Source organism: Stenella coeruleoalba (assembly GCF_951394435.1).
Source record: "Stenella coeruleoalba genome assembly, chromosome: 10".
Taxonomy (NCBI): Eukaryota; Metazoa; Chordata; class Mammalia; order Artiodactyla; family Delphinidae; genus Stenella; species Stenella coeruleoalba.
This window is the reverse complement of record NC_137156.1, coordinates 97,910,240-97,926,593: the sequence shown is the minus strand read 5'-3', so window position 1 is coordinate 97,926,593 and position 16,354 is coordinate 97,910,240. Positions and strand designations below refer to the sequence as shown.

The 16,354-nt window shown below is 51.5% G+C and overlaps 1 protein-coding gene across 2 annotated transcripts; it reads right to left on the bottom strand.

Moving 5' to 3' along the window:
• Window positions 1–732: 732 nt before the first annotated feature.
• On the bottom strand, window positions 733–11,676 carry IL17RE (interleukin 17 receptor E). Of its 2 annotated transcripts, XM_079932885.1 has the most exons (16): window positions 11,530–11,676; window positions 11,163–11,178; window positions 10,484–10,606; window positions 9,766–9,863; window positions 9,345–9,504; window positions 9,111–9,250; window positions 8,126–8,194; window positions 7,139–7,205; window positions 6,008–6,183; window positions 5,880–5,927; window positions 5,749–5,797; window positions 5,426–5,574; window positions 3,114–3,182; window positions 2,344–2,395; window positions 2,162–2,260; window positions 733–1,672 (listed from the first exon to the last, which is right to left on the bottom strand). In XM_079932885.1, the coding sequence occupies exons 1-16, from the start codon at window positions 11,659–11,661 to the stop codon at window positions 1,116–1,118; spliced, it is 2,004 nt and encodes a 667-aa protein (XP_079789011.1). In that variant the 5' UTR covers window positions 11,662–11,676; the 3' UTR covers window positions 733–1,115. The 2 variants fall into 2 exon arrangements, with proteins under 2 accessions (XP_079789011.1, XP_079789010.1); XM_079932884.1 differs by lacking the exons at window positions 8,126–8,194; window positions 11,163–11,178; window positions 11,530–11,676 and having other exon boundaries at window positions 10,484–10,664.
• Between the last annotated feature and the right edge of the window lie 4,678 nt (window positions 11,677–16,354).

The window sequence follows — 16,354 nt, the reverse complement described above, 5'->3', positions numbered from 1 at the left end:
GTGACTCTGGGATCTTGGTGTCCACGGGCCCCCTCTTACTGGCCACCCCAGGTCCCTTCAGACATTCCCCTTGGGCCTCACTGTGGGACACGATCTCTAAAGACAGGGACAAGGGGCACCGTAACATGAGCTTTTCGCCTCTTCCTGGCCTATGCTCAAGTGAGGGGTAGGGGTGGATGGGACCCAGGACCCAGAGCCAGGAAGACAGGGTCCTATTTGTGCTGTTGCCATGGGCTGGCTGCGTGACTGTGGCCCCACACCACCTTTCTGAACCTGTGTTTTCTTCTCTTCTCTCTGAAGAATCACAGTGAGGATCAAGGAAATTTCCAGGGAGACACTGCTTGTGAGAATATGACAGACATGGATGTGGATTTGGGCCCAGAAAATGATGCATAACAACCGCCAGGCAGGGTCTTGCTGACCCTTCCCCCAACTCAGCACCCCGGGCACACTCAAAAGCACCTTGTGTTTCTTAGTTTATCCATCATGTTCACCTTTATTCAACTTTCTCTATCTCAGTCTCCACTGTCCCACCTTTGCCCCCATCACCCAGGGCCAAAGCCTCCTTCCCTGGGTCCAGAGCCCTCCCTCCCTCCCTTCCACCCACTCTGGGCAGGGCCCCGGTCTGGAAAAGGGGGATCCCTGGCTCCCAAAGGGGTTTCTGTCCCCCCACCCCCTCTGCAGCCACCTCCCACTCAGAGCTGCCATGTCTCCTGCCTCCCCAACCCCTGTCCCAACCTCTCTGGCCTGGACTGGAGCACGTGCAGACGACTATTCTCTGGAATTTCGGAGAGAGGAAGTGGGACGATCCCCCACTCACAACAGCACTGAGGTCAGAGGAGTTCTCAGGAAAGAGTGACTCTCCCTGGGGGCTCTGAGGGAGAGAACCCTCAAGCATAAGCATGAGGAAGAGACTGGACCCTGGGGGAACGTGGGGAACGGGCTGGGACAGTGAGTGTGATGCCCCGCTCCCGGGCTGGGAGGTAGCGTAAGGCTTTGTGGCCAGTGGCCCCTAGGAGGCATCCAACGATTCCAGGGTAGAAGCCTCATTCGGGGCTTCCAGCCAGTGCCCCTAGGCCTGCGGCCACAGACATCTGGACTGCGGTGAGCTCTGCTCAGCCTTGATCGGCAAGTTTGGCGGCCTCGCGTTCCAGCTGGCGGCACAGCTCCACGCGACCCCGCAGGCACGGCCGGGCCGCGAGGCGGCCCCAGCTGGTGGCTTGAGTAGAAGTCCGCGCGTCCAGCGCCCGCAGCAGGCGCGGCAGGTCTTGAAGCAGGCGGTAGCGGGGCAGGGCGCGCAGGGGCGGAGGAATGTCGCCTTTGGCGCAGAGGCGACTGAAGTAAGCGAGCAGCGGCAGCGGGCGCGGGGCGGCGCGGAGCAGGGTGTGCAGGGGTGCGGCGCGGGCATCCGGGCCGCCGGCGGGGCTCGGGCTGGCGCAGCTCCACAGCAGCAGCACGGTGCCCCGCTCCCGCGCCACGCGCGCCCGTGCCGCCCAGAGCCACGGCAGCGGGCCCACGCGCGCCACCCGCGTGCCCTCCCACAGGTCCACGATCACGTCGCGCCCGCCGCCCAGCGCGGCCCGCAGCAGTTCAGCCAGCGCTCCCACCAGGCGCCGCTGCGCCTCGGAGTCCGCCACGTGCAGGAGCAGCACCGGCCGCGCTCGACCTGGGCCTGGGGGTGGGAGCAACAGATGAACAGGGTGGGGGGCTAAGGGACAGCCCAGCCCTTTCCTCCCAGGCCTCAGCGCTACATGATAGGGTTAACTCCACCACCCCCCCCTTTCTTCCTCTGCGCTGGGGATGGGTACCCAAGGCAGCTTTAGCCTACAGGCCTATAGGGCGCCTTTGGGCTAATTAGATAAAGGTGCCCAGGAAGAGAAGAGGGCTAGGGCGCCAGGTGCAGCGCAGGCTGGATTTCCGCTCCACTAGCGTCTGGCCTAGAGACTGGTGCAGTGAACCACCTGCAGAAGGACCTTTGCCCTGCCTTAACCATTCCTTCCCACTAGGGGGCATGAGACTCACCGCCTTGGGTAACAGAGAGGGGGGTGCAGCGGCAGGGACGAGGCTCTTTCGGAAGGGAGCCTGGGCGGGGGAGGGATGGGGGCAACTGGCCTAGGAGCCAAGGAAGTCTGAATCCCCAGGTTACCCCCAGTGAGCTTACCTGACAGTGGGCGCTGGCAGGTGAGCACCAGAACAACACCCAGTAGGGTGGTGAAGGCCAGCAGTACCAGGATCAAGAGCCCCAGGAGCCTATGAGAGACTGAGCCAAGAAGGGTGAGGCCAAGCCCGGCTCCTCAGTGCCCAACCTCCCTCTCACTCCCGCTCCCCCTCCCAAGAACTCACCATCCGGACACAGGAGGTGCTTCCAGGCAAACTGGACATCTGACCTCCACACCTGAGGGCACAGAGCCCCCCAATCCCTGTAAGCCAGGGTAAACCCTCCTCCCAGGGAAAGTTGAATAAGGCATGGGGATAGTGAAGGGGAATCCCCCTGGATAGGGAATTCCTCCAGCACAGGGTTTGTGTCTGGTCCAGCTCTGGCTGGGCACAGAACAAGGTCAAGAGTGGCAAACTCAGAAAGTAAACCCAGGGACTTCCCTGGCGGTCCAGTGGTTAAGACTTTGCCTTCCAATGCAGGGGCTGCGGGTTCAATCCTGGTCAGTGAGCTAAGATCCCACATGCCTCAGGACCAAAAAACCAAAACATAAAACAGAAGCAATATTGTAACAAATTCAATAAAGACTTTAAAAAAATGGTCCACATCAAAAAAGAAAGAAAGAAAGTAAACCCAAAGTTAACCAGAGCATCCATGAGGACGTGGAAGGCACAGGCCCTGACTGAAGTAATCAGACACCACTGAGCTCCAGCCCATGATCACCATGCCTGAATGTGGAAACAAAGCACCAGGTTTTCTGATTTTTTTCAGGAGACACCAGAAATCAACTTTTTAAAATGTGACATCTCCCAATATTTAAGTGGTGGCAACTAATTCCAATTTTGAACACCGTGCTGGCCAAGTCAAACATTTTTATGGACTGGATTTGCCCCATGTGTCACCTGTGGTATAGATGACAGGGGAGTATATGCAGCAGAGTGAGGGCAGGATTCCTTACCAGGACACAGCCCCCTGGCCTCAGGAAGGGAACGATGAGGTCTAGTGTCACTGAGCTTGAGCCCTGAGTCTGTGGGAAAAAAGAGCAGAATGACTGTCCCCATAGAGGCAGATCTGGCTCTGTCCAGCCCCTGAGTCTTTGCCCATTGCTGTGTTCCTCCTTTCTACCCACCACCCCTACCCAAACCCTACCCAGGCTTAGGGCCAAGTGCCACCCCTGACAAGAAGCCTTCCCAGGCTTCATTCCCAGATCCCGCTGATCATTCCCAGATCTGAACTGCTGCACAGATAAACATTAATCAGGCAATCAGGCACTCGTCAACAAACATACTCTGGGTGCCTACTCTGTGCCAGCCCCTGAGGAGACAAGGCGGGCATGGACATTGTCTCTGTCCTCTAGCAGCTCACAAACCAGGAGGCTAATTATATGCTGCCTCCCTTCTCTGTTCTGCGCACCTGAAGGGGCAGCTTGTCCATTGGAAAGAACGTAAGTTGTAGAGTCAGGAGACCACAGCTAACAAAGTCAGGCTTAACTATTGCCTTTGTGGTTCCTAGCTGTGGGATCTTTGCATGGAGAGAGACTTCCTTTCTCCTTGAGCCTCAGTTTCTTCATTTGTGTGTGATAGATAATAATCCTTGTTTTACTGGGTTACTGAAAGCATCAAATGGGAATATGCAGGTGAACCCTCTTTATAATACGAAGTACAGGGACTTCCCTGGTGGTCCAGTGGGTAAGACTCCACGCTCCCAATGCAGGGGGCCCGGGTTCCATCCCTAGTCAGGAAACTAGATCCTGCATGCAGGCAACTAAAAGTCTGCATGCCACAACTAAGAGTCCGCAGGCCGCAACTAAGAAGTCCGCATGCTGCAACTAAAAGATCCCATGTGCCGCAACTAAGACACGGCACAGCCAAAATAAATAAATAAATAAATATTAAAAAATACACAGTGCAATGTGTATTCATTTAGTAGTAGCAGCTGTTATTACATTGTGGACTCCTTAGGGGCAGACTGTGTTATATACTTTTCTTGTATCTCCCAGGGCCTAATACAGAGTGGGAACAGAGTAGGCACTCAATAAATGCATGCTGAACTGACTGCCATCTGTCTACAGGCAAGGATGTGGCTTCACCCTGTGCTCTGGGTGCTGGTTAGAGAGTTGATCAGTCTCCACCCTTTGGGAACACCCTCCACCACCTACCCCATACCCCAGCCCTGCCCCAGACCCCATTCTCCAGCCAGCTGTGAGCAGGTGCCGATGCAGTGGCTCTCAAATCGTGGTTAAACTCAATGACGTTCTCAGCCCACAAAAATAAATGAGTCCATGGATTTAGCTCTCAATTTTAAGTTATCCCACATGACTTTGTCGTAAATCTTAAGCATGGTTTCGACTTAAATCTTAAGCATTTCCTACCACCTGTAGGCTTGGGAGCCCTCACAGAATACAAAACAAATAAACAAGCTGCATGTAAGTAAGAAAGAACTGAAACAAGCTAGCTATGCTTAGTCAGCTTGGTGCTGTGGTTTTGCGGATATATTTGATGGTGGTTTTTATGTCAGATACACAGAAGAGAGTCTGCTAGTCAAACTGCTGTTAGTTCACATGATAGAGTTAAATCTGTCAGTAGTTTACAGTATTCTGCGAAGAGCACTTCAGCTTCCTGGGGCTCTGCCTCCCAAAGATAGAGAACGTCTGCCAGGAGCCTTGTGGAGGAAGGCAGGAGAGTAGTGGTAGAGGACAGCTGGTTCAAGAGAAGGCATCAATGTAAAATGTGGTGGGAGTTCGAGTGGGCCAGAGAACAGCTGGGAGTGGGAGGGCCAGTCTCTTGTCTCTGTTTATCCCTGTAGGTTCAAAATCAAAAAGGATTAGAGGAACTTCCCTGGCGGCGCAGTGGTTAAGAATCCGCCTGCCAATGCAAGGAACACGGGTTCGAGCTCTGGTCTGGGAAGATCCCACATGCTGCGGAGCAACTAAGCCCGTGAGCCACAACTACTGAGCCCATGAGCCACAACTACTGAGCCCGTGAGCCACAACTACTGAGCCCACTCGCCACGACTAGAGAAAACCCACGCACAGCTACGAAGATCCAACACAGCCAAAAATAAATAAATAAAAATAAATTTATAAGAAAAAAAAAAGAAAAGGATTAGAAACTGCTCCATTGAAGACCCCAATGACTGGCAGAGGAGGCAGCTGAACAAAGGCTGGCCAAGTAAATAAATAACCAGATGTTGTAAGAGATTTGCTTGCCTCCACCTGCTGTGCTCTAATCAACAGGTTCTAGTGGGGGCCAAGCCCTGGCTAGGCCATACCTGGCTGACGTTGTACACAGGGGGCACCATGCTGTCCTGCCCCAAGCCTGAGTGGCTCCAGGCAGCACTGAAGGTGGCGGGCATCCTTGAGGAGAAGTGAAGGACCAGCTGCTGGGCCTGGGTATCCATGCTCACGTTCCAGGATGGGGCTGCCAGGGGGTAGGAAAGGGCATCATGTAATAGATGATGGTTCGTGGGAGGTGATAGAAGCCAGGCTGCAGTTAACAGAGAAGTCAGGGCAGGGATAGAGTTTGGCTTTGCCGCAGTTGCATGAGGGTGAAATGGTGGGAAGGGGTCCCAGCCAGGGTCACTTATTGGCTCACCGAATGTCTGGTGGGGGCATTCAACGTGGCTGCTGTTTCCAAAAGAGAACTGAGAAATCCAAGAATGGCAAGTCAGCAAGCTCCAGGCACCATGCACACCCTTCCCCCTCCCGTGTTGCCCATGCTTGTACCTTGAAGCAGAGCTGGGGGTGCAAGTCCACCTTCTCCAAGACATACCACTGTGGTGGGAGAAGGGAGTTAGGGAGCAGGGCCCTGGGCCCCAGCCCTGCCCATCCAGGTCCTAGGGAGGCCATCTCACCCCCTCTGACTCTCGAGCCGTGGCATTGGGGACGTCTTCGCAGAGGGTGTGCCAGCCCCGCCTCTGGCAGAGGGAGGCGTCCAGCTTCAGTGGGCAGCGGAGTGTCAGGGCCATGACCATCTGACTGTGCTGGCTGTGGTCAGTAAAGTTCACCGACTCCCAGAAGTCCGAGCCATCTGGGCAGGCAGCAGGGGCAGAGAGTGAGGCCCAGGAGGCCTGAGCCCCATCCCCAGGGCATCGGGAGATGATATTTGTGAGGGAGCCTGGCACAGCCCTGGTCTGCCTAGGTGCCTGATAAACGAGCATGCCTCCTCCTGTCCCTCCTGTTGCCTCTTCTATTTAGCTGTCTCCTCTCCTTCCTGCACCTCCATTCTGGCCAACTCCTTGCTGCTCCCCAAACTCCAAATCTTCATATCTTTGCTTATGTTCCTCTCAGAATCAGGAATGCTTTCCCCTCCCTTCTCTCCTTTCTAAATCCTGCGCATTTTCTGAGCCCAGCTCAGATGTCACTCCCTTTAGGAGACCTTTTCTACTCATGGACAGCCGTCATGGGCTTCTCCCTCCCCTGAGTTCACGCCTTACAGCCTATTCCTTAATTACAACCCTGCCCTGGACCATAGGATACTTTGAGCTGTTCATTTGTCATGTTTGAGAATCCTGTCTCTGCAAGCTGGGCTCAACAGTATGCACAGATGTCACCAACCACTTTCGCATATAATATTGAACTCCAGCCTCATAAGGAGTTGGAAAGTGAGGCAGGGCAAGTATCATTAGTTTACAGATGAGGAAACTGAGGCTCGGAGAAGAATGAGTGGCAGAGTTGGGATGGGAGCCCAGGCCCTCTGGTCCACCTTCTTAGGACATTACCTCCTGGGGTGGATATTTCTGAACAGTGCTAGTACAATGTTCAATGCTCTGATTTATTGGCAGGCTGATTGCTAGACATGGTAGCCCATGACTTGCCCCCACTGACTCCAGAGAAAGTGCCTGCATGCCTTCTGGGGACCTTCTCCAACGCAGGTGTAGAGGGTGTGCAAGTGCGTGTGTATGTGCATGTACGTGCACGTTTGCGGGGGAGAGAGAGACAGAGAGAAGCTGTGCGTGAGCAAGAGTCACATGAGTAGCACTCACAGGCTTCAGGCCAGCTCTGGAAGGGACACTTTTTGTGCCTCACGGTGTCTTCTTGCAGGTAGGACACCTGTGGGGACAGGGGAGCAGGGAAGAAGGGTCAGAGGAATGGCTTTCCCTACATCACTCAGACTTGAAACTCATTCTGGCTTGACCTTGCCCAGATGCAAGCTGCCTGAGCTGGCAGGGCACCGAGGAGAAGAAGTGTGGGGTGTGGGCAATGGTGGGTGGCACTTGGCACTCAGGGAGGAACCCCAGACTATAGGAGCAAGATCAGTGGGTGAGGGGCTGAGTCCTTTTTTCCTGGAGAGGAGAACATATCCCCACAAAGAGGCAAATCATGAGGTCCACATTCCTCAACTTTGGCCTTCCCTGGCCTCCACTCTCAGCGATTCCTAAGGCGCTGAGTGTCCCATAGGGCCCCTCCCTCTGAAAGCCCAACACCCAATGTTATCCCCCTGGCAGGTGCTCCCCGCTCCAGGTCTCTGCCTGCACCCTCCCTTTTGTCTCCTCCTGGGTGACAAGGCCTCCGCCTTTCCTGTCTAGCCCAAAGGAGTCTTAATGCTAGGCACCTCAGTCTTACAAGGAGAGGAGGAGGACTTCCACGCAGGGCTAGTGGGGATGAGACTTCTGGGGCCATATGGAGCCTTGCAGTGGCCACGAGCCCCCACTGTGACAGCTCTGAACACCCAGTGAAGGCAGCTGTCTATCCTGCCTCTGTGGGCTGAGGCCGGGTCTCGACAAAGGCAAGCTGGGTCTGGGTGGGGCTGAGGTTGGACTCACCCCCAGGAATGTGCCATGGTCAGCAGGACACCTCCATCCCTGGCACTGTGTGTGGCTCACTGTCAGGCTGGCACCAGTCTTCCCTAGCATCTCGTTAACACCAGCCCTTTTAAAACCTGACTTAGTGGAGATATGCTTGACCAATGGTGCTATCTGGGTGGCCTAGGAGTGAAGCCATGGACCACCCACACCTTCTCCTCTGCTCACCTCGATGCACAGACAGGGCAGAAGGAATTCATAAGGCAGGTCTACAGTGCAGCCCCCAGACACAATTTTCTGTGGACAAAGCAGCAAAGGAAGAGAAGAAGAGGGGCCTGAGAAAGAGCAGAGGCACCCTGGAAAACGGCAGGAGAAAACTGGGACCTTGGTCACCACATACCCTACTTTTCCTCTTATCTGAGACATTTCTTCCTCTGAGAAATTTCTTCTCAGGGGGTCTCTGCCCTGTAATCTGACCATCTGCTCTAGGTGTCTCAATATAAGGAATGAGGGGAGTGGGGAGGAGATGGGGAAAGGAATACACATTTATTGAGCCCCTACTATATGCCAGGGAGGGTGCTAGGTGCTAGAAGCACCAACTCAATTAATCAAATGCTAGCATCATGGTGATCTTGGGAGGCATCATCGCCATTTTAAATGTGGAGAACTGAGGGACTCGGGTACAGCATCAGTCCCTTCAAATGGTACCAACTGTATACAAGGGCATCCGTGACAACTGGAGGTTGAGGTGGAGTGTCAGGGCCTAGGCCGGAAGAATAGGGGACATCTCATTCTCTGAGGAGCAGTGACAAAAGGGAGGGAGATGGAAGGGTACCAAGACAGATGTGACCATTTTGTTATTTTCTCAGGAGAACAGCTTCTTGGGGGAACTGAAAAGTCCTCTTAATGCAACCTGAATCTCACTGAGGGTCCTCTCACTGGGGGTAAGCGCCATATCCATTTCTCTGCTAGGCATTCATGGCTGCCCCAGGTCTCTGCCTGCCCTCTCCTTCCTCTCCTGCCAGGAGACAAGGCCCCCTAGTTCTCTGCCTAGACCAAAGAAGTCTTCATGTTAGGCACTTCAGACTTGTAAGGAAGTCTTGGACAATCACCACCTCTCTCTGGGACTCAGTCTCCTCATCTGTATAATGGGTAGGTCCTTTCACTCCAGCCCTGTGTGATTTGGCTTTTACAGGCAGATGGCCCTCCATACCTGGGCATCAAAGGGACGGCTCAGCTCCTCACACTCCAGTGCCCACTGGTGGCAAAGACGCACACTGACCTCAGGGCCTGGAGGAATGGTCACTTGAATAACCCGTGCCTCAGGCAGCAAGTCAAAGGAGAACTCAGGCCCTGGGGAGAAGGGGGACTTGGTGGCCTTGTCTTTTGGCCTTAGCACAGGTACCACTACTTGGCTCCACCATCTCCAGTCACACGATGTGCCTACCTCCAAGCCTTTGTGAGCCACGTTTGGAGAGAACTTCCCCTTTCTCTGGATCTGCAGGTTGGGTTCTTTTGGAACGCAGCCCCTTGTGGGAGGTGTCTGGGGAGGGGACGGAGATGTGATGGCCCTTCTCAGACAGGCAACGGCTACTTAGCAGCTTCCTCTGCAGGCAGAGAGCAAGGCTGGGCTGGCCTCAGGCCAGGAATCAGGAACTCTGGCTTCTATTCCTGTCTCTGGAATCCAGGGCACCACAGGCGAGCTGCTCAACCTTTAAGGCTCAGTGTCCCTAACTGTGTAATGGACAGAATAGTCTTCTTGAGTCCACTCTTTCCAACTCTCTTTTATGGCTGGAGAACAGAATGAGAAGCCAGAAAGAGAAGGGCTGTGGGGTGTAGGGAAGGGCTGGAACTGACAGGGAGAGTACCTGAGCAGATGCTGGCATCGTGTGCCTCCTACAGAACCGGAACTTGTAAGACTTTTTGGATTTCTGCACCAGGAGGTGCAGCCAGTCCCACTGAAGACCTGCACAGGGAATGACACATTTACTATCCAGCCCTTCACGGCCCCTCCGCTACCTGGAGATGTGACCCAGTGTTGGACAGTCAGTCATTTTAGATCAGGGAGGGTAATGATCGCAAACTTCTTTAGTCCTAAGTTATGATACAATCAAAAAAGCTTTTTCTCTTCTTAAGTAGAGAAAAACTATGTATATACAAAGACGTTCATGGTAGCATTATTTATAACAGTGAACAATTAAAAACTGTCAATTCTTAAGCAGTGTGTGGGCATTTAGTATGCCCCAGGCACTGAGCTAGGCAATGAAAATGTAGAGTTGAATAAGACAGATCTTACTTTACAGATAGAAGGTAAAAATAGTAAACTCATAGAACTAAACCATTTTAATCCCAAGAATTGGTACCAGCTGAAAGGAGAAACACCTTCACAAAACGATACAACTGAACTCACAAATATCAATCATGGTGTGTGCCATTTTAGGAGGGCCTAATTCTCTGCTGAGGTTGACAACAGGACAAACATCTCTTCTAGTAGGATAAGTTTTACTAGTGTCAGTCTAGGGGTCCCCCCAAATTCCCCCAATTCCAATCTCCACTAAGAATGGCCCAAAGGACTGTTTCTCATACCCGAAGGATCTGACACCAGATGCAGGCACCAACAGCAGGGACAGTGGCAGAGCCAAGCACGCCAAGGCTTTGGGGAGGGGGGAAAGGCCGATAGGGTATGGCGAGGAATCTGGGCAGACCTTCCTGTGAAAGATGAAAAGGAAATCAAATGGTAAGGTCCCAGGAGTTCCCTCCTGCCTCAGAAAAGTTGGACTTGAGGCTGAGCTCTGCCACTTACATCCTGGCCGACTGAGCTGGGGCAAGTTACAGACTCCTCTAAGTCTCAGCTTCATCATTCATAAAGTGGAGCTGCTGTCAAGATCAAGTAACATAATGCGTGGGAAAATGCCTTACGAAGTATAATAAAATGTACCCTAAAACAGGAAGGATCATTGTTGTATTACTGACTGCTGTGGGACCAATTAAGGGAGAGTGCCTGGAGACTTACCTGGCTCTCATTTAATCCTCCCCACAGCTCAGGGACAGCTGTTTTCATTGTATAATCATTTCTACCGTGCTCCTATACCCCTCAGAAACCGTGCATGGCCTGAAGTCATGCATGGAGTATGTGGCAGAATTACAACGCAAATCCAGGCTCACCTTGTGTTTTTTCTTTGATACTATGCTACTTCCCAGGTTGAGAACCAAAAATTAGAATGGAAGAATGGGGAAGAGGAGCAGGGCAGGGAATGAGACTCACCAGTGAAACTGTCATCCTGAAGGCACAGGGCCCAGTAGGGAAAAGAAAGGACAGAAGTATAATTAGTAGGTATTCCCACGAGGAGCATTCTCCCTGGGGTCTTTGCCTCACATCACCTAATTTCGGGGTCTGCAGAAGCCAATAGCCCAACCACTCTGGCTCTTTTCTTCCCAGCTCCACCCTGCCCAGGCCCTCAGTGCACCAGGACCTTGACTATCCATCCCTTCAAGACGATGTAGAGAACACACTGAGGCTGCCACCAGAGCTCAGGGACTTGGGTAGCAGGAAAGGACAGGCGGAGAGTGGGGAGCTGTACCGGCCTGTGCCAGCCAGATGTCCCCACCCAGCAGCAGCAGGCACACCTTACCATGTGGGAGGCCAGCAGACAGAGGGTGCTCCAGCTGGGAAGGTAGGGGCAGCCAATACTAGCAGAGGCAGACAGGCCAAGGAGCAGCTGGACAAGAGGCAGGAGCAGGGCTGCCAGTCCGGGGCTCCCCATGGGCTTCCGAGGGATCAAGGTATCCAGAACATGGCTGCGCCTCCTGAAGGTGGGTGGCAGGGCCTTGCCGTGCAGCAGCAGGGAGTGCAGTGCCAGCAGGAGCCCTCGCCTCAGCCTGCCCCTGTCCCGCCCTGCCCCAAAGCTCCTCCTCAAGCTCAACCAGCCGGCCAGGCCACATTCCTTCTCCTCCAAGTGGAGGGACTGAAGGACACTTGCCCCCCAGAAAACCCTACTCCCCTACCTGGAGGGCAAGGGGGCTCCTGCTCTGGAAGAGAAATAACAGGCAAGAGGCTGGCGCAGGGTCAGGGGGATGGATGGCGGCTGCACCCACTTCGTAACTCCTCCTACTCCTGCAACACCCTGCAGATCAGACCCGCCCCTTAGCGTGCTCCTGGCCTTGAATCTCCCCTGGACACGTGCTTCATCCTCTCACTTAAAAGACTGACAGAGCCATGAAGCACTTCTCTGTAGTGGGTGCTGGAGACCGAGGTGACTGATGCACCACTTAGAGGTGGGCAGAACAAAAAAGCACGTAAACCTCACATGTCCCCCTGTGCATCCTGGCTCCCACCTGGCTGACTTTCAGGACTAGGGTCCAGCTTTCTCTCTCTACCCGTTGGCCAGTTCCAGCACTTCTGCCAAAGGGCCTCCAGCTTCAAGGAGCCACTCATCAGTACAGTCTGCTCAGGAAGCCCCAGGTCTCATAGCTGAGCCCTGGAGCTGAGGGAGTGGGCCCCACGCATTGACCTGGTTTCCTGTGGTTTCCGATGCTGAAGAGGCTCCATTCTCTGCGGGGACCCTCCACGTCGTCCCATGGCTTCCTCCTACTCATGGAGCATTTGAACTGCTTCAGCCCTCACCTTGGTGACACACACCGTAGAAAGTTTGGGGCACACCTACTGGGTGAAGGTATCTTGAGATTGTTATTATCCCTCTGCACTTTCAGTAGCTTGATCATACCTATCTTTAGGCCAATTCTAGTTCTTAAGTCTTTAGGTCCACTGTCTAAAGACCCCATTGTACCCATTATCCTAAAAATACCCTCTAGCTTTTGAGTTTCTTAGAAAGACCCTTTCTTATCTTTGTTTTTCCAGTGCCTAGCAATGGATGTCGTGAAATAGGTGCTCTGTAGTTGAATAAATGTAAATTATGATGTTTCATCTAAGCAGCAGTTTACCTATTTCACATTTCATAAGCACTTTCATATTTGATGAAATATGACCACCTTACAAGACAGGTGATAATTATTCATTTCATAAAGAGAGAAATAAGGAAGCAGGAAGGAGAATGATTTGGTCAAGGTCTCTAGCCCAAGGAGCTCCAATTCTGCCATCCTCTCACAGTTCATTTCTCTTTCTACCATCCTTATGGCCTCTCCTCCCACTGCCTCATCCCCCTCTGCTTCTGGGAACCCAAAAGGGCCTGCCTGACACAGTTCTGTCTTTTGACCTTGAAGTCCATCACTGCAAACAAATCAGTAAGATGTGAAGGGAGAAAAGGGTGGTCTGGCCATACTAAAGACAGGTTAGGGAGTCTTCCCCCTAAATTTCACCTAGCCCACAATGGTTTAGATCTATACCGATAATGTGTTTTCTAATGCTGGGGGCGTGAAGTGAGAAACTTGGCTCCATTCTAGAATACTTTTCTCTTTTGACTCCTTTTATCTTCTGATTTGATTCTCACAGTGAAAATACTTGGTTAACTGCTCCCTGACCCTGGCTAAGGTATGGTAGGAGAAGCAGAAAACAAATAACAGACACATACACACGAGAAATAAAGAACAGAAAGGGAAGAAAAGGACCACATAGAAAAGGCAGAGGAAGAAAGTAGAAAGGGGGAAAGGAGAGAGAAAAGGAGGTCTGTATTTTATTGTTTTGCTAGTTTATTGTGGAGCCTGTTCCAAAAAGGATTTAAAGTAAAAAGCACAGTGGGTAAATTCCAGCACACCCTGGGGAAGGGGGAGGGGGTCAGATCACAATTTGCTGAACTCCTATTATCAGGCTCTGGGCTGTGTGCTTTGCCCACATTATCTCATATTATTGGTACTACAACCCTTGAGGTCAGTCTTACTAAACATCTTACAGACTTGGAAACACTGGGAAGATTAAGTAACTTGTCCAAACAGAAAATGGAGAGCTGAGACTCACCCCTGTGTCTTTCTAGCTCTTTCTGTCAGAACACACTGCTTGGGGAGATCTGTGGTTTCTGGGCCCTGTAGTCCACAGAAGTACTAGAATGAGGGGACTTCCCTGGTGGTGCAGTGGATAAGACTGCGCTCCCAATGCAGGGGGCGTGGGTTCAATCCCTGGTCAGGGAGCTAGATCCCCACATGCATGCCATAACTAAGAGTTCTCATGCCACAACTAAGGAGACCACCTGCTGCAACTAAGACCCCGTGCAACCAAATAAACAAATATTTTTTTTAAAAAATAGATGTCATGAAGGGCTTTAAAAAAAAAAGAAGTACTAGACGGAACAATGTGATGAGTTGGTAGGATTAACAACGTGGGGGGGGAGAAACTGTAATAGTTGGAAAGAAAAAAGGATAGTAGGTCTTACGGGAGTGAGTCATCAGTGATCAGATTTCTAGGAGAGTAGGGATTGTTTGGCAAGTGTCAGCAAGGGGGGAGTGCTTCTGTGGCTGGAACAGGAGGGGGCCAACTGGAGTAAAGGCAACAAAGGTGTGCGGTAGGCCTGCAGCACAGAAGTCCTGTCCTTTTGGAAGGTGGCCAAGGCCTATCTCACCTGTGGTTTGTGTCTGAATGAGCTGATCCAGACTTCACTCTCCAGTAACCTTTACGTGGGGAGCAAGCCAGGCGCTCAGGAGGTTTTGGCAGGCCCCTACGCGTGCTCAGGTAGACAGGACACTGTGGGGTCCTTGGGCAGCCATTCTTCCTGACAAAGCCTTACCCATGCATGGACGCTGAATGCAACAGCGTCTCCAGGCTCTTCCTGTAATGCCAGATTCCCAAGGTCTGTTGCGGCAACTGTGTCTACTGTTTGGGCACCCTGGGCAAGAAGGTCCAACCAATTAGACCAACAAAAACCAAGAGTACACAAGTGTTCCTTTCTTATTCCTGCTCTTCCAGAAGGGATCAATCTCTAGAATATCGATGCAAGAAGTTATGCTTAAGAGAAGAGGAAGGGACCCCCAATCTGAGAGGGGAACACCAACACTGCTCATCAAGGGAAGGGACTTTGATATTTATTAAGCACCTACTATGTACTATACAGTTTATATACATTATTTTATTTAATCCTCACAACAACCCTGGGTGGTAGATGCTATGATCCCCATACGTTAGATAAAAACAGAGGCTCAAATATCTTGCTCAAGGCAAAAGGTAGCAAAATGCCTGGCTAGATTTCTAACCTGAGTCAGTGTAATATCAAAAACTGTTCTTTCCACTATACCACACTGCCTTTCGCATAGACTAGATGCTCACTAAGGGTTCTTCCAAGGCCTACACCCTCTAGCTCTGTATACAAACATCAGGGATTAATAACCATTCCTCACATTTGTATAGTGTTAGGGTTCTTAAAGCACCTTCTCAAGATTTTACCTCATTTGATCTTCAAAACAATCCCGTGAATTTGGCAGGGCTGATCTTGGTACTTGAACTTGTCTCCTGATCCAAATACAGTGCTCTTCCCACTAAATCAAGATCCCTTTCAAAGGGGATCTTGTTTACTTCAGGGAATACTACAACCATGAGGCAGGGGGAAAAAAAGCTTGGAAAGCCCAAAAAGCAGAATCCCAACAAGCCAACAAGCAGAAAACTAAAATGAACCAAACGGCTCTCTTTTCGTGTTGACAATAATTTTCGGAATGGGTCTTTTCTTTTTTTAATTTTATTTATTTTTTGCTGCATTGGGTCTTTGTTGCTATGTGCGGGCTTTCTTTAGTTGTGGCGAGTGGGGACTACTCCTCGTTGTGGTGCCCGGGCTTCTCATTGCGGTGGCTACTCTTGTTGCAGATCACGGGCTCTAGGCGCGTGGGTTTCAGTAGTTGTAGCGCACGGGCTTAGTTGCTCTGTGGCATGTGGGATCTTCCCGGACTAGGGATCGAACGCATGTCCCCTGAATTGGCAGGCGGATGCTCAACCACTGCACCATCAGGGAAGTCCCTTCATAATGGGTCTTGAAAAGCACTACAAGACTGTAAAGTACCATTCCAGTAATCAAATAAATTTTAAATTCTTTTTTTAATAATTATTTACATCCCGGTTCTTTAAAAATCAGCAATCTGTGCCTGGTGCACGTAACTCCATTACCCACTCATTTCCATCTGCACCTCTCTGCTATCCAAATCCTACCCTTCACTCTAGTTCTTTGCTCTGACTTTAGGCTACAATAGCACAAGTTACTTCATTCAGTAAATTCAGAGTGCATGATGCACATTAGGTAAAGAGCAAGGGGTGAGGAAAAGACATGTAAACTAGTAATTCTGTCAGTAGAAGAGATAAAATTAAAATGCCATGTGAATTCAAAGAAAGAACCCTCACTCCTTGAAGTGAAGTAGCCAGAAGGCTCCAGAATTACCGTATAAAACTAGGTCTTGAAAGATAAGTAATAAAGAAGTATAAAAGCAGAAAAGGAAAATTTTTAAGGAAACTGGGAAAACATGGAACCAATATTGGGATTCATAAGAGGTTTTCCTGACTGAGACAGACAGTGTGTGACGGACAGTGTC